Here is an 18,525-nt window from a genome sequence, read left to right on the forward strand (position 1 = left end):
TAATATTTTGTTGGAAGCCACCTAGATGGGCAGGGTATAAATAATAAATAATAATAATAATAATAATAATAATAATAATAATTATTATTATTATTATTATTATTATTATTATTATTATTATTTAGACCACTGTGCCACCCGCTCCTCCCTAGGAGCCAGTCTACAGCCACCTGGGCACCAACACTGGGCAAAGGAGAGCTTCACAAAGTGTGCCAGGTCCAGTTGGCTGGAGCTGGTACTTTGGATGGGCTGATCGGCAGTCGAAGTCCTCCTGGCAGCTTGGGCAATTGCCCAACAGTGCCTATTCCTGATGCCGGTTCCCCTACACAGCTATAGAAGCCATGGGAGTCCTGGGCACCTGGTCAACTCTGTTCATGGCGGAGTCGGCTTGTTTCTGTGCTCCTGAACCCCTCCATTTCCCTCATGGCTGCTCAGCTTTGCTTACCCAGAGTCTCGTTCACCACCGTGGGAATGATGCTTTTCAAGGCGCTGCAGTTGGTGTGCAAGGCAGGGTTGGCATTCATCTCCAGGAGCCAGACCTGATTTAAAAGGAAAAAAATGGGGGAAATGTTATGTACTGAAGTTCTCACCCTGGGTCAGCAGGGGGATACTGTAGATAGTTATGCAAATGAAGGATCGAAAGTGACGTTCAGTGATTGGATAGTTTTTATGCAAATGAAGGATCGAAAGTGACGTTCAGTGATTGGATAGTTTTAGAAAGTTGCTACAGTAACGTACTGGAGCTCTATATAAGCAGGCTGACTGAGCTCTTCAGTTCAGTTCTGTTCTGGCCTATGAATAAACAAGAGCTGTTTGAAGAATCGCTGTGTCATTTGATATGTTCACCCACAACTTAACAGGAAACCCATTTGTTTCTTTGCATACAGGCTGAGTTGCCGGATCTCCAGCTCTGGCCCTGAAATCCAGGCTGCAAATCAGGGCCAAGGTGTGCGTCTAGTTTAAAGCCTCACGATCCATGGATCCTGCCTTTGAATCCTGGATCTAAGACTCTGCAAGAGAATTATTGTGCGACAACACAGGGTTGTTGTTTTTTTAAAGAAAGCACGTGGCTCCCTACAAATCTTGGAAACTGTAGTTTGCCGCTCATTGAGCTATAATTCCCAGCACCCTTAACAATCTAACATTTCTGGGATTCTTTGAGGAAAGAGATGTGCTTTAAAGGCATGTGTGTGATCCCTGTTTTGGTGATTCTTGATAGCTCACTTGGTTAGAACATGGTGATGATAATGCCAAGGTTGCAGGTTCAGTCCAGCTGCATATTCCTGCATTGCAGGGGGTTGGAGTAGCTGATCCTCAGGGTCCTTTCCAACTCCACAGTTTAATGATTCTGTGTTCTGTTTCCCCACAATTTGTTTCCGTTTTCCAATTTGACCAGTCAAAATGTTTTATGACTGCCACTAGGGGGCAGTAAAGTCATTTCTATTTTCTCTTGTAACCACCTCCCCCCAAAAAATCTTTCCTGTTGCAACAGAGGCTATATAAACAAGTTCAAGGAAGCTAAGAGTTTAAGGGGAAAGTGCCAGCCATACATTTCTGCAAGCAGTGAAAAAAATGAGCGGTGCAGCGGTGGATTCAGGAGAGCGGTGGCTTTCTTGGAAGTGTGAAAAATATCCACAAAACATTTGACTCATATAGAATTGTTTTTATGCATATGTAGTTTGAATTAATCATAAGTGGCTATAATTTATTTAACTGGGTGCTGAAGATAATGAAGATTATGATGTCCTTTGACCTCATGGCCTGAATATCCAGTTTTAATTGCTGTGTTGTTTTAACGGGGATGTTCTGTTGCACATTTTCATCAAGGCCATTTATAGTTTAATGTTTAAACAAGATAGTTTTGCTGTGGGTTTTGCCTACGATATATATATTTAAAATTATTCCTTATTTTAAACAATGCAGTGCAAATGTTTTTTGTGTATGTGTTTTGTAAACTGCTTAGAAAACATTTGGGCAGTACATAGTATGTAAATCATATATCCACCTAGGCCTTACACAGAGTAGACTGAAAGTAACAGACCCAAGTTTCTCATGTTCATCGATTTCAATGCATCTATTGTGAGTAGGGCTAAAATAGGACACAAATCTCTCTTCTTATATTTCTCTATTAATAATCATTGGGTTGTGTGCAACAAGCCCTACTCAGAGCATGCCCATTGAAATGAATGGACCTAAGTTAGTCATACCCATTTAGTTTCCACGAGTCTACTTTGAGTGGAACGAAAATGGGATAAAATCCATTATTATGATCAATCATCAAAGAGTTGTAGTCAACGAACATTTACTCTGAGTAGACCCACTGAAATCAAAGTGTGTCGTGGTCCTTAATTTCAGTGGGTCAATAATAAGAAAAGTTCATTGACCTATATTATTATTGTTATTATCCTATAGAGCTACCTGGATTTCAGAAATAGCCTTTGCTCCATGAATTTGCCTAATCCTCTTTCAAAGCCATCCAAACTGGTGGCCATCACTGCCTCCTGTGGCAGGGAGTTCCGTAGTCCAACTATGCACTACGTACGTCCAGAATCTTCCAACATTCAGCTTCACTGAATGTCCACGACTTCTAGTATACCCATGCCATATAATGTCCGGAGGCCAGCAGCGGGTGGGTCTAGAGGGACAAAGTGTGCAAAGCAACGAGTGCAAATTCTCCCTCTGCGCATTGGGCTGGTTTCTACACGCCCCTCTCCATCCAGGAAAGAAAGAGGCGCGATCTGAGTTCAAGGACACATTCCAGCCAGGCCAAAACTCTCAGGGGAGGTGTGAAGCAAGGCTGGTGAGGGGATGTGACTAGGCAGAGAGACCCGGAGGCTCACCCCATACAGCCACCATTCCCAGATCTATGGGTTCATTATCCATCAGAGGAGTCCCTTGACTGTCCTCCTCAAGCCCTGACTCTGGAGACTTGTGCCTCTTGATCCATGGCCCACTCAGCCGAGGATGCGGCTGTGTGACTGTACCTTGAAGTCTTCGTCGATTAAGAAGTCGCAGCCAATCAGATCAAAGTAGCCCATCTTGCACTCCAGCTTGGACTTGACCGCCAGGAAACACTGCAGCATGATCTCTTTCATTCTCTTCTGAAAGACAGAGAAGGGCGGCATGATCCCGGAAAGATTCCCCCTGCCCCACAAGACCTCTTGCGAGTCAGGGGAAGCCACAAAAGATCCAGATTAGAGGATCCGCTTATGTCCAGCCCTCCGGTGGTCCCCCGCTCAGCCCTACTCGGAGTAGACCCATTGGAAGTCACAGACGCTTGCCCACTCATGGTTTATATTTATTTATTTTTACACCCCAACTTCTTCTTCCCTGAAGGAACTCAAGGTGGCGTACATAGTCCTCCCCCACAACGACCCTGCGAAGTAGGCTAGGCAAAGAGAGACAGTGACTGGCCCAAGGTCATCCTCAGTGAGGTTCATGGCCGAGAATAATAATAATAATAATAATAATAAATTTTATTTATACCCTGCCCTCCCAGTACAGAGCCAGGCTCAGGGCGGCTAACACCAGTAAAATTACAGTAAAATCATGAAAACCCAATTTAAAATACAGGTTAAAATGCAATTTAAAATGCAGCCTCATTTTAAAAGTAGCCCATAGATCAAAACCATAAGGGGAGGGAAAACATAAGGGTCAGACCGAGTACAAACCAAAGGCCAGGCGGAACAGCTCTGTCTTGCAGGTCCTGTGGAAAGATGTCAAGTCCCGCAGGGCCCTAGTCTCTTGTGACAGAGCGTTCCACCAAGTTGGGGCCAGTACTGAAAAGGCCCTGGCCCTACTTGAGACCTACTGAACCACCTTGCGACCTGGGACCTCCAAAATGTTGTCATTTGTGGACCTTAAGGTCCTCCGCAGGGCATACCAGGAGAGGCAGCCCCGTAGGTATGTGGGTCCTAGGCCAAGAAGGGATTTGAACCCTGGTCTTCCAGGGCCTAGTCCGACACCCAGACCACTACACCACACCAACTCTCAATGGGATCAAATCCATTTCAATGGCTTTTTACCCAGTGCAAAGAGCTTCTCTCCATGAGCAAGAGCGGCCCCCACCCTTTCCCAACCCCCTTTCCCTACTCTTTCAGAGGTGGCACCCATTCTGTGTCATGCCACGCCCCGACAGCAGCCATTTTGTGTTAGACTGAACCCTCAACGGCAGCCATTTTGTGGCTGGTGTCCAGGAGCACTTTCTCAACATCCCCAAGATGCCCATTGGCAGGTACAGTCATATGGGCATCTGCACCAATCAAGTTCCACGAGGCTCTCCAATTTGGTCAGCTGGTGGTGTTGGCTTATGCGGTCCAGTGGGGGCATAAAGGATTAGAGCAGGGGTCAGCACACTTTTTCAGCAGGGGGCCGGTCCACTGTCCCTCAGACCTAGTGGGAGGCCAGACTATATTTTGAAAAAATAAATAAAAATGAACAAATTCCTGTGCCTCACAAATAGCCCAGAAATGCATTTTAAATAAAAGCACACATTCTACTCATGTAAAAACACCAGGCAGGCCCCACAAATAACCCAGAGACACATTTTAAATAAAAGGGCACATTCTACTCAGGTAAAAACATGCTGATTCCCGGACTGTCCACGGGCTGGATTTAGAAGGCGATTGGGTCGGATCTGACCCCCGGGCCTTACTTTGCCTACCCATGGTTTCGAGCATCAGTCTAGGACCTGGGAGACCAGGGTTCAAATCCGCCACTTGGCCGGAAGTTCATTGGATGACCCAGTAGCCTCTCAGCCCAGCCTAACTCACAGGGCTGCTGCAGGGATTAAATAAGAGGGAGGGGGAACCATGGGTACAAATACAATAAATAATAATAGAGAAACAGTGGAGCAGCGTGACAGCCTGATCCTGGAGAACTGGCCGCAGATATTACAGCAGCAGCTATGGAGTGGAAGTGTGGAAACTCACAGTGAACCCATTGAAGACCCAGTCCTTGGGGAGCCCTTTGATGTGCCTGAACCTCTCGTTGACGTAGTTGTTGAAGCGCTCCATGCGCCACACCGTCTCCTCCTTGACGTGGCTGTACATCGGACTCTTCTTCTGAACGTACTGCAGGGAGTTGGCAGAGAAAACAGGCGCCCTTGTTAGGGGCTGTGCATTGTAGCACTGGATCTGTGCCTCCCCTCCAGAGGACAAGGGTCTGGGCAAGGAGCAAGGGGGAGCGGGTTTGAAGGATGGGGAGCAGGAGGGTGGGCAAGCAAAGCAAGCGGGGGGGGGGCAGCCGCTAGGATTGCTTATAAGAACCTAAGGTGGGATCAGGCTAAAGTCCCATCTAGCCCAGCCTTACAGTAGCCAAGAAGATGCCACGATGGGAAGCAGGACCTGAGCGCTACAGAAACTCTCCCCTCTTGCGTTTCCAAGGAACTGGAATTCAGACTGCATTCAGAGGTGGAGTTTGGACACAGCCGTCATGGCCAGGAATCTAACCCGCCATGAATTTCTCTTACCCCCCCCCCACTTTAAAGCCATTCAAGTTGGTGACTGCCGCTACTTCTTGATGAAGTGGATCCCACCGTTTAACCAGGTGCAGGGTGCATGTATTGACTGATTATTTCAGCTCTTACAACCCATCCTTCCTCCTTGGATGGAGCCCAGAGCCACAAGACAATAAAACCACATAAAGAGAGAGAGAGAGAGAGAGAGAGAGATCAACATTTGACATTTGTTTGATGCTTTGAATCCCTTGGATTCCACCTAATTTCAATCAGATTTTGTGTGGATTCAATTTGTTTTAACGTTGGCTGAAAAGGGGGGGGCAGAATTTTCTGCAATTTATCTCTCCCACATAATATGAGTACCCTAGGGGTTCATCCAGTAGCCCTCCAAATGGTGTAGCAATAAAGCCGCTAGCACACTTGCAAAGCTAAGCAGGGTCTGGTCTGGTTTCAAATTGGATGGGGAACCGCATGTTGAGATTCCTGCATCGCTAGGGGTTGGACTGGATGACCCTCGAGGTCCCTTCCAACTAGTCTATGATTCTATGAAGCTGAATGTTGGGAGATTCAGGGCAGACAAAAGGAAGGCCTTCTTCACGTGGCCCAGAACTAAACGGAGCAATTAATTCCCCAAACAGGTAATGACGGCTTTAAAAGAGGACTGGCCAAATTCATACGGGATGCTCCATGATGCATTATGATTTACTGTTTACAACTATACTACGATGTTCTTGTTTCAAGCTGCAAAGAGAAGTTTTTTTGTTATTGGGTGCACATGCAAATATTGTCCTTAAAATAAAAGGCATCGGCACACAAATATAGGAACCTCAATCAAACGAGCACTTTTCCAGAAAGCAAAGGGGTGAGTCTTCCACGGACCTTCTGTTTACGCATTTCTCAGCGAAGGGGCAGCAACAGGGGGAGCCTCCAGGTCTCTCCCCTTTGATTCCATCCACCTGGCGGATCCCCACTTCTTAAATATGAAAATTCAAACCATTCCCTCCTCGCTTCCACCCATTCAGGTGGGACACAAGTGGGGGCGGAGAGGCAGATTTCTGTGCCGCCGCCGCCACCTGCTCTGCCATGAATTTCCTGGCCTCCTCCCCACCCCCCGCTGATGAGATTTGCAGGTACTCTTTTGAATAACAACACCTGGCCCTCATTTCATGTCCTTTGTGGCAGCGGGGTCTCTCCAGAGCCAGCATGGCACCGCAGCGCTCCAAATCCCAAGCTGAGCAAACAGCTCTGTTCAAGGCAAAAAAACCACACACAAGGCGCCCATCTTGCCAAAGCCATTAAGCTGCAGGAAGGCGATACCAAGTGGGCTGGGCTGGCAGGGATAACATATGCTCCAGCTGTCCCTGTTTACCAGGGATGGATGGCCCTTGTTTTGTGGTGCCCGTCCTCGGAGCGAGAAGAGAAATCAATTCCTGTGCTCGCTTCGGCAGCACATATACTAAAATTGAGAAATCAATTCCTGTCTGTGTTTCTCCTCTTGGGCGAGTGTGACGTATTTGATAACAAATGGGGGAGCCTCATAATCAAAAAGCCCCGTTTCAGGCCTTGCTCTGATCATGCCTCTTGCTTAAGAGGCCTCAGAAAAGTATTTATGAATTATTTCAAAACATCTATATGCCGCTTAATCGTAAACACCCTGCTCCCAAATCAACACCTCAAAGCGGTTTGCAAAATGTTACCTGGACGGCTTACAAAAACGCCACATTTAAATCTCTCTCATCTCACCCGAGCCCTCGAAGGGAGATGGATGAATTTGCAAGCCTTCCCTGCACACAGAAATCTAGATGGTCAAGGGGGTAGGTATTGTTTATGGCACAGGTTGCGGGGAACCTGTGGCTCTCTGGACATTGTTGCTGCTGTTAATAATGGTAATAATTAGTATTAATCAGCTGCCTCCTCACTCCAGTGGCCCCAAGTGACCTACAAACACAAAACCAGTCACAACAGGGACAGCAAATAAAACCTAGATGCGCCTCTGCAGGAATAAAAGGCAGGTCTTACAGATCCTGCCCCTGTCGAACTCCAACTCCTATCACCCCTGAGCAAAAGTGATGCTGGATTGAGGCTGACAGACTCAAACAATGTATTGCAGCCCGAAGGTATCGTCATATATTTTCATGACTTTGGCCCAGCTACTTAAATTTAGCACCAGCTGTTTTTGAGGGTTAGGCTTGGGGACGGGCGAATCATTCCATTTCAGTTTTCTTCAATTTCCTGCTTTTTGCAATCTAAAGATTAGTTCTTCACCTTCCCGCATTGATTTGCAAATACCTTCTTCTTCTCCTTCTCCTTCTCCTTCTTCTTCTTCTTCTTCTTCTTCTTCTTCTTCTTCTTCTTTTAAAAAAGCAAGTTCTCATGGAAACTCACCAGCATTTTAGTCTACATTTCCCCCTAATTTAACATGTCATTTTGCCTACCATTCATTTTCTTTTTGGAGGCAATTTCCCTTAATATACGGTACTGCATTTGGAAGCATGTTAATTTCACCGATAGATGCCCTTATTTGTTTATTTCATAAAACCCACACGGCGCCTGATTTGCAAAACGGGCAACAACCACCTCAAAGCAGTTTTGCAAAAGAAAAGAAAAGAAAATGAAGATAAAACAAACAGACTTCTAAAAGGTTAAAATGCAGTAGACTAAAAGCAGATTAAAACTTGCACCAACTTTCTAAACGTCTGGATAGGCATGCCCAAACAATAAAGATTTTTAGAAGGCACCAAAAAGAGGGCAGTGAAGGGGCCTGCCTGGTATCAACAGGCAGGGAGTTCCAATGGCTACATGCTGCCACATTCTAAGATCGCGTTCTTACACACTTTCCCCACACTTTCCGAACCAGATCGCAACATTCAGAGCAGTGCGAATTTCAAAGAATGCTTGGCTTCGCATATTGTTTGGGTACGATGCCTGTTTTAACGCAACGCTCCACGTTTGAGAGAAGGCCCAACTATTTCCTGGTCCACAGAAACCTGCCTCCCGCTCAAATCCCGCCCCCTTCTCTCCCCCCTCACCTGATTGGTCAGATGAGAAGTGAGGTCTTCCGACTTGGGGTCGTAGTTGAGGCATGTGAGGCGGACATAGCCGTGGCCAAAGAAGAGCATGAAGGGGCATGTGCAGGCGATGAGGAGGTACGAGCGAACATCAAACTTCTTCCCCTCTAAGAGCAACGGCTTATCAATATACCTGAGGAACCGGAAGGATATGCATCTCTGTGGCACCTGAGCTTCTGAGGCTCTTCAAGTCTCGCTCATGCCAATCTGCTTATTTTATTTTTTATGTTCTAATCTATTACATTTCATTTATTTATTTATTTATTATTTTAAATATAAATTTCAAAATAAATCAGAGAAAGCGCATGGAAAGGGTAACTTATTAACACAGCAGGCACAAGACAGCTCGATAACTATGCATCCTCATTCTCTTAATATTTCCTTCCTCCGTTACAGTTTCTTTATTGGAGGGGGGTTTCCAGGCAAAATTCTTCTTTCCAGGGTTTCGGGGCGAAAAGATAACTCAAAAGGTCCGTAGTCTAAAACACAGATTCCCAAAAGAGGTGGTGGGATAACCTGGGGTGGGGTGGGTGGGTTTCAAGTTCATCCATTTGGTTGAATTAATTAAACTAATTGGATTTTTGAATGCATGTGCAGCTAATGATTACTGTTTCAAACTGTATTGCATTACAGTGGTACCTCGGGTTACAAACAACTCAGATTACAAACACATCGGGTTACAAACACTTTGGGTTACAGACTCCGCTAACCCAGAAATAGTACCTTGGGTTAAGAATTTTACCTCAGGATGAGAACAGAAATTGCGTGCTGGCGGTGCGGTGGCAGCGGGTCTCCCTATTAGCTAAAGTGGTACCTCAGGTTAAGAACGGTTTCAGATTAAGAACGGACCTCCAGAACGAATTAAGTCCATAACCAGAGGTACCACTGTATTATTATTCTTCCTTCCTGGATTGTGTGAACCAGCATAATGAATAATAAAGGTTGGGTTGGGGGCACGAGGGTTGAGTTTGTGGAACCAAGGGGGCGGTGACCTGAAAAAGTTTGGGAACTGCTGCTCTAGAATATATTGAGGACAGGAAGTGGGTATTATGATCCTTTATGCTTGTATAGCCAATAAAGGCTTTCCAGATTTGTAAGATTGGCAGAGAATAACTAGAGAAAATGGAATAGACCTCCCAGCCCTGTGCACGGCACACAATGCTTCCGTTTTTCAAATACTGCTTGAATTGTTTTTGATAGTCGTAAGTGGACTGATTAAACTAGCCATGCAATTGTCATGCTTGCAAGGAAAGTGGGCATTAGCTGATGTTGAAAGCGGGCATTAGCTGATCTTATGTTTGTTTGATTTGATTATTCTGGCCTGAGGCACTGTGTGTGTGTGTGTGTGTGTGTGTGTGTGTGGTGCCGGATTTACGTATAAGCTAAACAAGCTATAACATAGGGCCCCACTCTCTTGGGGTCCCCCCAAAAAATAAAGGGAAAAAAACTGGATCTAAATTTCCAAAATATAAGATAAAAAGCAAATGAAATAAAACCTACAGCTTAAAAATTATTTCACTATTAATATACTTCTTCTTAATTGTATTTCACTATTAATATACTTCTTCTTAATTGTATTTCAGCTCAACATTTACTTTGATAAAATACATAAGTTGTTATGTGCAAATGGCTTTAGATACTTATCAGGTCCATAAATTACCATACAGTGGTACCTCGGGTTAAGTACTTAATTCGTTCCGGAGGTCCGTTCTTAACCTGAAACTGTTCTTAACCTGAAGAAACACTTTAGCTAATGGGGCCTCCTGCTGCCGCCACACCGCCAAAGCCTGATTTCTGTTCTCATCCTGAAGCAAAGTTCTTAACCTGAAGCACTATTTCTGGGTTAGCGGAGTCTGTAACCTGAAGCGTCTGTAACCTAAAGCGTATGTAACCCAAGGTACCACTGTATAGCATATATATTCAACACAAATAACAGCGACAATTTGTTGTTGACAAAAGACAGCTGGACATATAAAGGGCCCCATTACCTTCAGTAGCTTAGGGCCTCATCAAACCTAAATCCGACCCGTGTGTGTGTATGTGTGTGTGTGTGTATTTTTGCATTTCCACTTCTGTAGGAAGCCAGTTAGACGGGGAGGGGCGGGGGCAGGTGAGTGCAGCTGCTCAGCTCTCTAACAGCTTTGGTATATAGCATTAGAGACTTATTCAGCTCACACAATGCAAAGTCTTTGGCGTGCATTTCCCCCTTTGAAGCTCTCCTTAGATGCCCAGACAGAAATAATCTCTGATCTGTCTCTCTTTCTTTCTCTCTCTCTTCACCACCTGTTAAAATGCTAATGATCTGTCTGTGCCGATGACACGGAACTTTAAGAAGAGAGAGAAAGGTACTGGAAATTAAACTGAGGAAAGGACTCTGATCATACAAACGACAGGAAGTCCTTAGACCGGGAACGCTCGAGCTCTATATGCCAGGAGAAATAAAAGGAATAAGGGGGGGGTGGATATCCTGCTGTTGGCCCAATGTACCCACCCGCTAAAAGGGACGCGGGTGGCGCTGTGGGTTAAACCACCGAGCGTAGGACTTGCCAATCAGAAGGTCGGCAGTTCGAATCCCCGTGATGGGGTGAGCTCCCATTGCTCGGTCCCTGCTCCTGCCAACCTAGCAGTTCAAAAGCACGTCAAAGTGCAAGTAGATAAATAGGTGGGAAGGTAAACGGAGTTTCCGTGCGCTGCTCTGGTTCACCATGCTGGCCACATGACCCGGAAGCTGTACGCCAGCTCCCTCAGCCAATAAAGCGAGATGAGAGCCGCAACCTCAGAGTTGGCCACGACTGTACCTAATGGTCAGGGGTCCCTTTACCTTTACCCACCCACTAAGACTTTCCGCAGTTGCTCTTACGCAAAACGCAGAATCCCGTGCAATTGCAGAAAACGGGATGGCACTTTGTTAACACCTTCTGTTCAGACTCTGAAATTTGCACAAATACAAAAGCATTTGGGGGAGGGGAACTTAATGGTTTTTTGACACACACACATCGCAAAAAAGCTCAGTGAAGACTGAGTAAGCTCAGCGGCTGTGGAATGCTGATTGAATGTTTGGAGGAGCCATAAATGGAATGGAATCTAGAACAGGAATTCTAGATGCTAGAATGGAATCTAGAACAGGAATTCTAGGTGCTAGAATGGAATCTAGAACAGGAGGCCTCCAGGATGCCACACTCTGCTATTCCCCCCCCCCGGTATGAGGGGTGTTTAATGGGGAGTTTGATGCAAGTCTCGACTTTTGCAGCCCATAATGGGGGGGGGGAGGGATGCTCAGGCCCAGAAGAGCTGCCAAATGGCTCTTGGGATTCTCACTAGGCCACACCCCCTGTCACCAGGCCACACCCCTCCCCACCCAAGCTTCACGTCCTCCAGAATGGCTGGGATGTGTCACGGAACTCGACAGCATCACTTCCTTTCCCGGATGGAGGGTTGAGAAGAGTGTCCTGTGTTCAGGAAGCAGCACACTGTGCAAAGGTTAGGATTTGCAGCAGTTGCTCCTCCCACTTTTGCCACCGGCCCCACCCACTACTGGCCTGTGGCCCCTGGAAGGTAGCCTAGTAAGAGATGCGGACCCCGGGGGTGAAAAAAGCTGCCTGTTCCTGCCGTCCTGGTTGCTTTCCAGGAGTTCACATTTCTGCAAGATGACGGCCCGAGAAGGAGATTTCCCCAGCCCACCCAAGATCCCAGGCTTCCTTCACCTCAAGCGCACTAGTTAAGTTCCCCAAAGACCATCCAGCAACATCTTTCACCAGCCAGCTGGAAACTTGGGGCAGTGGGTTAGCAGAACCTCCACATCACTGCGTTCTCTACCTTTGAACGATCCTCGCCGGGGGAATTTTGTAAGGCAGTTTCTTGTACATAGGATCTTCTTCGATGCTGAGGAGCTTGGCTTGCAAGCTGTTGACCTCGGATTGGTTTTTGAGGAGGAAGATCCCCCGGCCTTGGTTCGAGCTGGTGGGCTTGCAGATCCAGATCTGAGGCTCTGTGGAGAAGAGGAGAAACACAGGCAGGTGCCTGATGGGTCTATCTGGCCCATCATGGCCTCCTGGGCTGTAGCTCAGTGGTGGAGCACCTGTCTCACATGCAGAAGGTCCCAGGTTCAATCCCCAAGGACATCTCCAGGTAGGATGGAGGATGTCCCCTTCCTGAAACTCTTGGAGAGCTGCTGCCAGTCAGTGCAGGTAATACTGGGCTGGGTGGGCCACTGCTCTGATTCAGCCTGTGGACCTGTGGGAATATAATGGGGAGGCGGAGAACCATGTCTGCCACCTTGAGCTCTCTGGAGAAAAGGTGGGAGATAAACGCAGCAATAAAAGGAAAGGAATTCTAACCATCTCCATTGGGAATAGTTTCCTTTATCTGGAATCTACAGCCACAGCCCAAATCTGATCCAAAACCAGACGGTACCGGCCTGAGCTAAGCAGGAGTTTGGCAGGATAGGAAAATGGTCAAATGAATTTATTTCCGCTTGGGAGGATGTGACTTAGCTCTGAAGCTCCTGACATTCACCTTCATATATTTCAAAGAATATCTCTCTCTCGTCCTTGGTATCCAGGCGGAAAGTCTCGGGGAAAAAGTCCTCCATTCTCAAAACCCTGCAAAAGCCCAGGATAAGAAGAAGGGGTTGGAACTTGGATGCTTCTCGTGAAGGGATCTGCGCCTCTCCAACTAAGGATGGGCGAACAACCTCCCAGTTTGGGTTTCGCCTTTTCCCAATATTCAGTTAAGTTCTCCATATTTCCACACCTGTTTGCCATTTGTTTAGTTACCTTAAAAGCCCTCTTGAATACTGAACAGCGAATTTCTCCTAATATACCCTCCTAATATACAATTTATCCTAATATACAAGGGACGCAGGTGGCGCTGTGGGTTAAACCACAGAGCCTAGGACTTGCTGATCAGAAGATCGGCGGTTCGAATCCCTGCGACGGGGTGAGCTCCCGTTGCTCGGTCCCTGCTCCTGCCAACCTAGCATTTCAAAAGCACGTCAAAGTGCAAGTAGATAAATAGGCGGGAAGGTAAACGGCGTTTCCGTGTGCTGCTCTGGTTCGCCAGAAGTGGCTTGGTCATGCTGGCCACACGACCCGGAAGCTGTACGCCGGCTCCCTCGGCCAATAAAGCGAGATGAGTGTCACAACCCCAGAGTCGGTCACGACTGGACCTAATGGTCAGGGGTCCCTTTACCCTTTACTTTACCCTCGTTTGTATGCAATTCTGCCTGACGTACACATTTCCGCAGAGCCATTTCCCCTAATACAATGCATTTTTTTTTGTATGGTCTTGGCAGAAATAGATGCATTCAAATGTATCCTTTACCCTAGTCTGTGCACCTTTTGCACACATTGCTTGGGTTGAGAGCTGCACTGCAAAATTCAGGGCACACTTCGGAACATAGATGTGTTTCGGTTTCCGTATCGTTTCAGAAAGTGTTCTGCTTTTTATTACGTTCTGTATTTTTACTAGATATACTGCAAACTGGCCTGTGAGCCTCGGACGAAGGGCAGTATATAAATTTAATTAATAAAAATAATATAAATAGGTTTGCTTTTAAATGGAAACTGAATCCAGTATATTCCACACACCCTACCCCAACACTGTTGAAACACTGGGTCCATATTTCTAGGGGGCCCCATTGCTGACATGCCCTCCCCCCCAGTGTGGAAATTGGACAACTTTCCTCTTCAGCCAAGGCAGTTCATAGACCTCCATACCCTCAGCTGTGTGTCACATGATTCCTCATGATGTGATCCCAACCAATCATGGAACACAATCATGCCACAAAGCCAAATAGCTCCAGATTTGAAACCCTGTCACACGCTGACATCTGGATTTGAGGTTTTGAATGTCGGCACAGACTACATTCTGTTCTGGAAAGTTGGCTACGGCTGGGGGATGTTTTTTGCAGGGTGCGTGGGAGAGGCAGTTAGATTATACCTACTTCCCATAGTCAATTTTTTTTTTACTAAACTTTGTCCCTGAGGCGTCTCCTGGCCTCCTAAAGCAAACATCACCCATTACTGGGAATACAGCTACCAAGAAGCAAGAGAGAATTTTGCAGCCTGCATAATTTTTGCAAATTCTATGCATATTTTCACCTTCTTTTGCATAATGTTGCGATGTTCGCTTTTGCTGCACTTAATAATTCACTACAGCTGCACCATATGCTCCCCAGTGAATAGTTTTGGCATCAAAAAGGAGCTGTTAAAGGAACAACCCCCCCAACAACCCCCACTACCAATCAAGTCATCTTCCTTTTTATGCCCAATGATAAATGCCACTCTGCTGCCCCCTCTACATGCCCCTCATCTGCCCAAGGGCCACAGTCCTTTCTAGGCAAGATTCTGGGGGCCGCATTACAGTGGTGGGCAAAGTCAGATGAAAAATGAGTGGGGCAAGCCATGTGAATGTTATCTTTGTATGGTAGGCTACACATGCATACCAACACCCTTCTCTAGCCTCCAACCAGCTGAGAAAGAAGCATTATGTGGGTTCGAGGACAAATTCCAGCCAGGCAAAAACACTCAAGGAGATTGTGAAGCAGGCCCAGCGAGGGGCGTGGTTTGGCGAGAGGAAGGTGTGGCCTGTGGAACATCCCAAGGGCCCGATTAGAGAGGGTTAGAGGGCCACGTCTGGCCCCTCTGAGCTCGAGACCCTTCCCCCTTGAACAACATAAGGCGCAGGGAGGCTGTGCTTAAGAGTTTAGGGCTCACTTTGTGGTCCTGCTGATCTTCTTCATCACCCGTTCATACTCCCTCAAGTTCATCAAAAGGCCGATCTTGGTAGTGAGGATCTTGTTGTTAGAGATCTGGTAAAGAAGCTGCTCTCCTGCAAAGGGAGGAATAGCGAGAGCCAGGGTGGAGCATGAAGGCTGGTTCAACCTCTCTCACACGCAACACATCCTTTATTGATAACCTTTGGGCCAAGCCCAACAACAAGGGAGCAGAGAGCCTGCCGACTCCAGCTGCTGCTGGACTGCAGGGGTGCCAATGAGAATAAAATATTGTGGGGGCCAGGTAAGCCCCGCCCCGCATAATCGATCACATGACATGGTGCACACGCACCATTTGAATGGGAATGCTCATCAGCTTTTCTGCATTGTAGGGAGTTAGACTCTATGGTGCTCATGGTTCCATTCCAACTCTATGATTCTCTGAAGAACAGCACCCATCAGGCTGTAGCTAATGGTAGTCAGTAGACCCACTGATATGAATAGACCTCAGTTAGTCATGTCCATGGATTTCAATGGGTTTGAAAATCATCCCTGACCACTCGTCCTGTTGGCTGTGGTTGATGGAGGTTCAGCAACATCTGCCGAGCCTCAGGTTCTCCACTCCCGTGCCCTAAGACCACTAGGGAAAAGGTCTTTTTGGTGGTGGCTCCCCCAGGCCTCCTTACCTTCTCTGAAGTTGAAATAGGTGTCCCGGCACTTAGTCTCACACCACTTCAGGATGTAATCATCCCTCCGGTTGTCATAGATACGCTGCCAGCCTTTGTTCTTGCAGAAGGCGTTCAGTCTGCTCAGAGGAAGGAGAGAAAACAATGAGGTCCAGCAACTTGTTGTTGTTTTTAAAATAAAGAACGGCAGCAGCCCTTGCCTTCACCCTCAGAAGAGTCTGGCTACTGGATCAGACCAAAGGCCCATCTAGTCCAGCCTGCTGTTCTCACAGGGGCCAATCATCTGATGGCTGAAGGAAGCTGGGGATGAAGGCATCAGCCCTCCTTCACTCATAAGAACATCAGAAAAGCCATTCCCTGGGGGATTCCCTGGTCCTGAATGGGGTAACTGTGCCCCCAAAGGACCAGGTGCGCAGCCTGGGAGTCATTTTGGACTCACAGCTGTCCATGGAGGCGCAGGTTAATTCTGTGTCCAGGGCAGCTGTCTACCAGCTCCACCTGGTACGCAGGCTAAGACCCTACCTGCCCGCAAACTGTCTCACCAGAGTGGTGCATGCTCTAGTTATCTCCTGCTTGGACTACTGCAACGCGCTCTATGTGGGGCTACCTTTGAAGGTGACCCGGAAACTGCAATTAATCCAGAATGCGGCAGCTAGACTGGTGACTGGGAGTGGCCGCTGGGACCACATAACACTGGTTCTGAGAGATCTGCATTGGCTCCCAGTACGTTTCCGAGCACATTTCAAAGTGTTGGTGCTGACCTTTAAAGCCCTAAACAGCCTCAGTCCTATATACCTGAAGGAGCGTCTCCACCCCCATCGTTCAGCCCGGACACTGAGATCCAGCGCCGAGGGCCTTCTGGCGGTTCCCTCATTGCGAGAAGTGAGTTTACAGGGGACCAGACAGAGGGCCTTCTCGGTAGTGGCACCCATCCTGTGGAACACCCTCCCTTCAGATGTGAAGGAAATAAGTAGCTATCCTATCTTTAAAAGACATCTGAAGACAGCCCTGTTCAGGGAAGTTTTTCAATATTTAAGGCTGCATTGTTTTTAATACTTGATTGGGAGCCGCCCAGAGTGGCCGGGGAAACTCAGCCAGATGGTTGGGGTATAAATATTATTATTATTATTATTATTATTATTATTATTATTATTATTATTATTATTATTTTCCCCAGGATAACCAATAGGGAGACAGCCAGGACTGACATCACTTGTGACTTCAATCACTAAGTTGAAGAGGTTGCTTCTCCCTCCTCCCTCCTCTTCCTCTTTCCTTGTGTGCTGTGTCTGTTTTACACTGTGAGCAGAGGCCCTGAGGACTAAACGGTAGCATAGAAATGCTGTCAATAAGGAAATACAAGACTCTGGGGAGCCACAGGAAGAAGCACCCATGACGGAGGGGCAATTCTTTCTGCAGGCGTCCTTACATATCGATTCCGTTTGCTCCTCCAATATAATAAAAAGGCCCCAGGTTGGGAGACTCCTCTGGCTTCTTCTCCTCTGGGTGATTCATTCGGGGCGATGCTTTGGGAACGCCTTTCTGCCCTTTGGGTTTGGTTTCGTTTGCCAGCTCCCCTTCGGCTAAGTTGGAATTGCCTGGAACCAAGAGAGAAAAGCATGGGGGAGTCAGGTGGCTCCAGGAAGCCCACAGGTGGGGCATGAAGGCAACAGCCCACCCTCGCTGTCATGCATACAACCCTCAGAAGGACCTGGCTGGATCAGGCCAGCATCCTGTTCTCACAGTGGCCAACCAGATGCTTCTTATGGGAAGCCCAGAATCTGGTCCTGAGCACAACACTCCCCGTTGGTGATTCCTGGCAACTGGGATTCAGGGGCCTCCGGCCTCCAGCTGTTGTGGGTGGGCCACTGAAAGCTTGATGGGCCTGGTGTGACCTTGCCAACCCTGCTCTAAAGTACCGTATTTTTCGCTCCGTAAGACACACCTGACCATAAGACGCACCTAGTTTTTAGAGGTGGAAAACAAGAAGAAAAATATTCTGAACGAAAGAGTGGATGTATGATTTTTGTGGTTCATGCTGTGGCCACAGACATGTTATGTGATTTGACGGTGAGTTTGGGTTAGCCCAATGCAAAAATCCTGAGGATCCATGGGGATCCGTGCATTGTAACCACGATATTGCGCCATTGTGGCCCCACGAAACAATGGATGTGTGGGTTTTTTTGGTGCAGGCTGTAGCCATGGACATGCTATGTGATCTGATGGTAAATTTGGGGTGACCCAATGCAAAAATCCTGAGGATCCATGTGCTTTTACCTCCCCCCTCCCAGGCAGCCTACTTTATCGCTAGCGTCCCTTATCTCCCTCCTGATCGCTTGCCGATCAGCTGCTCAGCGGCTTCCTTTCAACACCCCCTTCCCTCTTGTTTGCCTTAGTGTCTTTTCCTTAGCTGGAGCAGTTTTTTGCTCCTCCTTTTTTTTCTAATTTCTCTCCTCATTGCTTGTTTTAGTATTCCTGTCTCCTCTCCTTGCAAGTTCGCTGTCTTTACTCCCCCCCCCCACTCCTCCGGCAGCCTTATCTCCTGCCCAATCGCTTGCCGATCAGCTGCTCAGTAACTTTGTTTCAACACCCGCTTCC

At 47.3% G+C, this 18,525-nt stretch overlaps 1 protein-coding gene across 9 annotated transcripts in view; it reads right to left on the bottom strand.

Moving 5' to 3' along the window:
* The window catches only part of TTLL10 (tubulin tyrosine ligase like 10), a 201,914-nt gene that overhangs the window by 1,273 nt on the left and 182,116 nt on the right, over positions 1–18,525 (bottom strand). For 8 of the 9 annotated variants that reach the window (XM_053400769.1, XM_053400766.1, XM_053400773.1 and 5 more), the window contains 9 exons: positions 17,357–17,525; positions 15,928–16,046; positions 15,243–15,357; positions 13,042–13,127; positions 12,343–12,514; positions 8,488–8,659; positions 4,932–5,072; positions 2,985–3,101; positions 446–539 (listed from right to left, as the gene is read on the bottom strand). In XM_053400769.1, the coding sequence (XP_053256744.1) occupies positions 446–539; positions 2,985–3,101; positions 4,932–5,072; positions 8,488–8,659; positions 12,343–12,514; positions 13,042–13,127; positions 15,243–15,357; positions 15,928–16,046; positions 17,357–17,525 (1,185 nt within the window). The remainder of the gene's footprint in view (positions 1–445; positions 540–2,984; positions 3,102–4,931; positions 5,073–8,487; positions 8,660–12,342; positions 12,515–13,041; positions 13,128–15,242; positions 15,358–15,927; positions 16,047–17,356; positions 17,526–18,525) is intronic. The other variant, XM_053400767.1, reaches the window with a different exon arrangement.

Source organism: Podarcis raffonei, chromosome 8, assembly GCF_027172205.1.
Source record: "Podarcis raffonei isolate rPodRaf1 chromosome 8, rPodRaf1.pri, whole genome shotgun sequence".
In the NCBI taxonomy this organism is placed as follows: Eukaryota; Metazoa; Chordata; class Lepidosauria; order Squamata; family Lacertidae; genus Podarcis; species Podarcis raffonei.